This window comes from Myotis brandtii, unplaced genomic scaffold, assembly GCF_000412655.1.
Source record: "Myotis brandtii unplaced genomic scaffold, ASM41265v1 scaffold157, whole genome shotgun sequence".
NCBI lineage: Eukaryota > Metazoa > Chordata > Mammalia > Chiroptera > Vespertilionidae > Myotis > Myotis brandtii.
The window spans coordinates 791,674-795,399 of NW_005355708.1; the positions used below are offsets into that span (position 1 = coordinate 791,674).

General features: G+C 60.2%; 1 protein-coding gene across 1 annotated transcript in view; it reads left to right on the forward strand.

Moving 5' to 3' along the window:
- CDC42EP4 (CDC42 effector protein (Rho GTPase binding) 4) overlaps nt 1–1,722 on the forward strand; it is a 3,475-nt gene extending 1,753 nt beyond the window's left edge. Inside the window, 2 exon segments of the mRNA XM_014536205.1 lie at nt 1–7; nt 10–1,722. Coding sequence (XP_014391691.1) covers nt 1–7; nt 10–164 — 162 coding nt within the window. The 3' untranslated portion in view covers nt 165–1,722.
- Nucleotides 1,723–3,726: the final 2,004 nt, after the last annotated feature.

The window sequence follows — 3,726 nt, forward strand, 5'->3', positions numbered from 1 at the left end:
ACCACGCGGGCAGCAGCTCCCTGTCCAGCTGCACCTCGAGCGTCCTGGAGGAGCGCAGCCCCGCCTTCCAGGGGCCAGAGGGGGCCCGGGCCGCTCTCCCCAGGCAGCCCGACAAGGAGTTCTCCTTCATGGATGAGGAGGAGGAGGATGAGATCCGAGTGTGAGGCCGGCCGAGGTGGCTCCCCGCTCTTGGCCCCGTCTCCCTGCCTCCAGCCCACCCCCTTCCCGTTCAGGGGCAGCCAAGAGCCTGGCTTCTGCCACGGACCCTGGGCCTCACGGATGAGGGGCGCTGGCCGAGCCTGGGGGCCGTGGAGGACTTGGGGAGCTGGCCCTGGTGCCTGACGTTGCCCCACAGCCCGGCCTCCCTGAGCTCTGTAGGATGGGACAGGGCTGTGTTCTTATAGCAGGAATCCGTTTCCTTTCCTCCACGTTGGCCTCAGATGGCTGCCAGATGTCCACCTGAGTTCCCGCCTGCAGCTGGGCAGGTCGGCTCAGCGGCGACCTTTGGCCAGGGCTAAGGACACGGCTCTCCTGGGCCCCCCCACCCCCCGAGCTCTGCTGTGGCCCCACAGTGACTTCCCCCGGTAAATGTGTGTCACGGGAGGCATGGGGTGGGCACGAGTCCCGGCCCCTCCCTCCCCGCCTGCCCCAGCACAGGAAGCCTGGAGCCCTTGGAGTAAAGCCGGACTGACAGCCCTGAACACTAACCGCGGCCCCTTCCCGGGGAGGAGGACAGGGCGGGGAGCCGAAGCCCTGGGCTTCTTGAATTTGGGGGACGGGGCCTTGCCCGAGGACACTAGGAGCAGACTGTCCTGGCCGCGCAGCTCCCTGGGTTTTTTGTTCGCTCTTCCTTGGTGTGTTGCCGTCTCCCTGGAGCAGCGACAGATCTGCCATCAGAGGGAACATCCTTTCAGACACTTTACTCGGTGCTTCCGAACTTTACCTAGAATGGTATGGGGTGCGTGTCTGCGTGCACGTCCCCCTCCACCCATAGCTGTTAACAGCGGAAGGCGTCCAGTGCATTAGAATATTTCTGAAAAATGACTTTTTTTAAAGTAATATATCATTCCTGGGGGGGATAAATGCTTTTTTTTGGACTGAGTTATTCCCTCTTCTCCCCCCTCCCCCCTGACGACTTCTTCCTTTCCCAGGCCTCTCGCCAGCTGCTGAGGCAAGGGCCCTGGGGGTAGAGGTAGCAGGGTGGCCAGATTTAGCAACAAAACAAAAGGATAGTTTCTCGGTATAAGTATGCCCCCTTGCCATACGGAACATGCTTATATTAAAAAGTTATTTGTTGTTCCTCTGGATTGCAGATGTCAGCCGATGTCCTCTAACCCTGCTCAAGGGGATTGCGTAGGAGCCCGGGTGTGAGTCCCAGGGTTAACTGATGATGGCTTTTCTGTCCTGGGAACAGGCTGACCCACCGCCTCTGTCCCCTGGCAGCCAGTGGGGGCGGGGCTGGCTGCCACGGGATCCAGCCGGGGCGGGTGGGCGTGGCCGCTCCAGCCTCCCATTTTCTGCCAGATCCTGACTCAGACACTAACTTGTTCCTGATCCCGGTACCCCGTGGGTGCTTGGTTTCCAGTAGTGCAGCCCCCCTCCACTCCCCCGGCTGCCCCTGAGCCCCATCCAGATGGTGGTCCGTCCCAGATTCTGAACTGTATATTTTTTTCATGAAATTGTTAAAACAGCGAGGCAACAATAAAAAAGCCCTATAGTATGTCTGGTGTTCATCTCTGTTTCTGGGAGGGTTTATTTCAGGTTGTGGGTGGGTAGGGGTGAGGGAGGGGGTCCTCGGGGGCCTGAGGTGGCTTCTCGCAGTGCCTTTGGGGCCTGGGCAGGCCTCAGGGGCTCTGGGCCTTTGGGGGCCCCGGGGGCCCTTGGGCACTTCGCTGCTTTGTGCCTCAGTGTCCTCGCCTGTTAGGGGGGGATCCTGCTGCTCCCACGGGGCGAGGGTACAGACATGGTCCCTGGCCTGGTGTTGGCAAAGTTGTTCCTAACCCAAGGGAGGCTATGTTCTCCCAAGCCCCAGGTGCCCACACACATGGGATGTGTCGCCACCAGGACACAGCAGGTGCCCTTTACCCTTTGACCTGGAAAATCAACCTAGAGGCGGCGTGTTCTCCTTCAGCCTCTGGGCCCAGGAGGTAGACGCTGGTGCCCCCCTTCTATGTGCTGAGAGCCCATGTGGCCACGTTCTCCGATCACCAGGTCATGGAGTCAGGACGTGGCTGGTTCAAAACGCGTGTGCCCGGCAGGTGTGGCTCAGTGGTTGAGCGCTGACCTATGAACCAGGAGGTCACGGTTAGAATCCTGGTTAGGCCCATCCCCGGGTTGCAGGCTCTATCCCCAGTCGGGGAAGTGCAGGAGGCAGCCATCAATGCTTCTCTCTCATCATTGATGTTTCTATCTCTCTGCCCTCTCCCTTCTTCCCTGAAATCAATAAAAATATATTCAATAAACACATTGGCCTCGTCACTCAGGCGCCTGGAAGCTCCATCACTCGGGAAAGTGAGGTCAGGGGTGTGTCTGCCCTGGGTGGGGACCCGGCGACTCCCCCACCCACCCACCTGCCTCACCACCTTCCCCTCCGCCCTGGCACCTCTGAGAGGCGGAGTCAGCCTGGGCAGGGCTGGCTCTGCAGCTGCTGCCCCTCGCACGCCCCTCCATGTGGGGGCCCGTGTGGCTGAGTCCCTGGAAACCCTGTTCCTCTCGCTGGCGTCCACAGAGAAACTTGGGCGGCACTCATCCTCGTCCTGGGAAACAGTGAGAAGCACAATTAAAATGTTCCTCTGTCCCTAGTCTGGCTCATTAGAGCTAATGAGGGACGCGGCTGAGACCGGAGTCAGGAGCGAACGTGTGGTGGCCCTGGGGGCGGGGGTTCTGGGGCACATCCCCAGCCCAGCACATCCCCTGGGCGCTGCAGCCTAGCTCTAGGCCCTTGCAGAGGCGAATGCAGGGCAGTGGGGGCCCAGGCAGGTGAGGGGAGGACACCTGAGCGGGGGCTGTGCTCCCAGACAGTGTAAACCCCTATTCCACCGGCAGCCACTGGCGCAGGGCTCCCGAGGGTCTGGGAGAAGCCAGTCGCCCTGAGCTCCAGGCCTGCTTACTGACTTGGAGAAATGCCAGCCACTCGGGACACCCCAGGGGCCTGGGGAGAGACCTCACTTAGACCCACACCTACAGCAGCACACACCCAGCCACCCCCTCCTCTTCACCAGGGTGACCATGTCCCCAGGAGAAAGTGGACAAAAACGAATGGAGGCATCAGCATGCGAAGGCAGGGGGTTCTCAGCATCTTCAAACCTCAGGGTCAGGTTCAAAACCTCTGTTTCTTTGAAAATATTTTTTTATTGATCTCAGAGAGGAAAGGAGAATGCGAGAGAGAGAGAAACATCAATGATGAGAGAGAATCTTTGATCAGCTGCCTCCTGCACGCTTCACACTAGGATCAAGCCTACAACTCAGGCACATGCCCCGACCGGGAATCGAACGGGGAATCGAACCGTGACCTCCTGGTTCATAGGTCGATGCTCAGCTCAGCCACTGAGTCTCGCTCGCCAGGCCGGCCCCATCTCCGTTTTACGGGAGAAGAAGGCGCTGGCCAAAGTCCCATGAGTGAGCTGAGCGGAGATTGCGAAAGGGACTGGGCTGGCTTTGAGCCGGCGGATAGTATGGGGCGCAGCTGCTCACAGGGCCGGGCGTGTGGTAGTTGTGGGGGTGGCC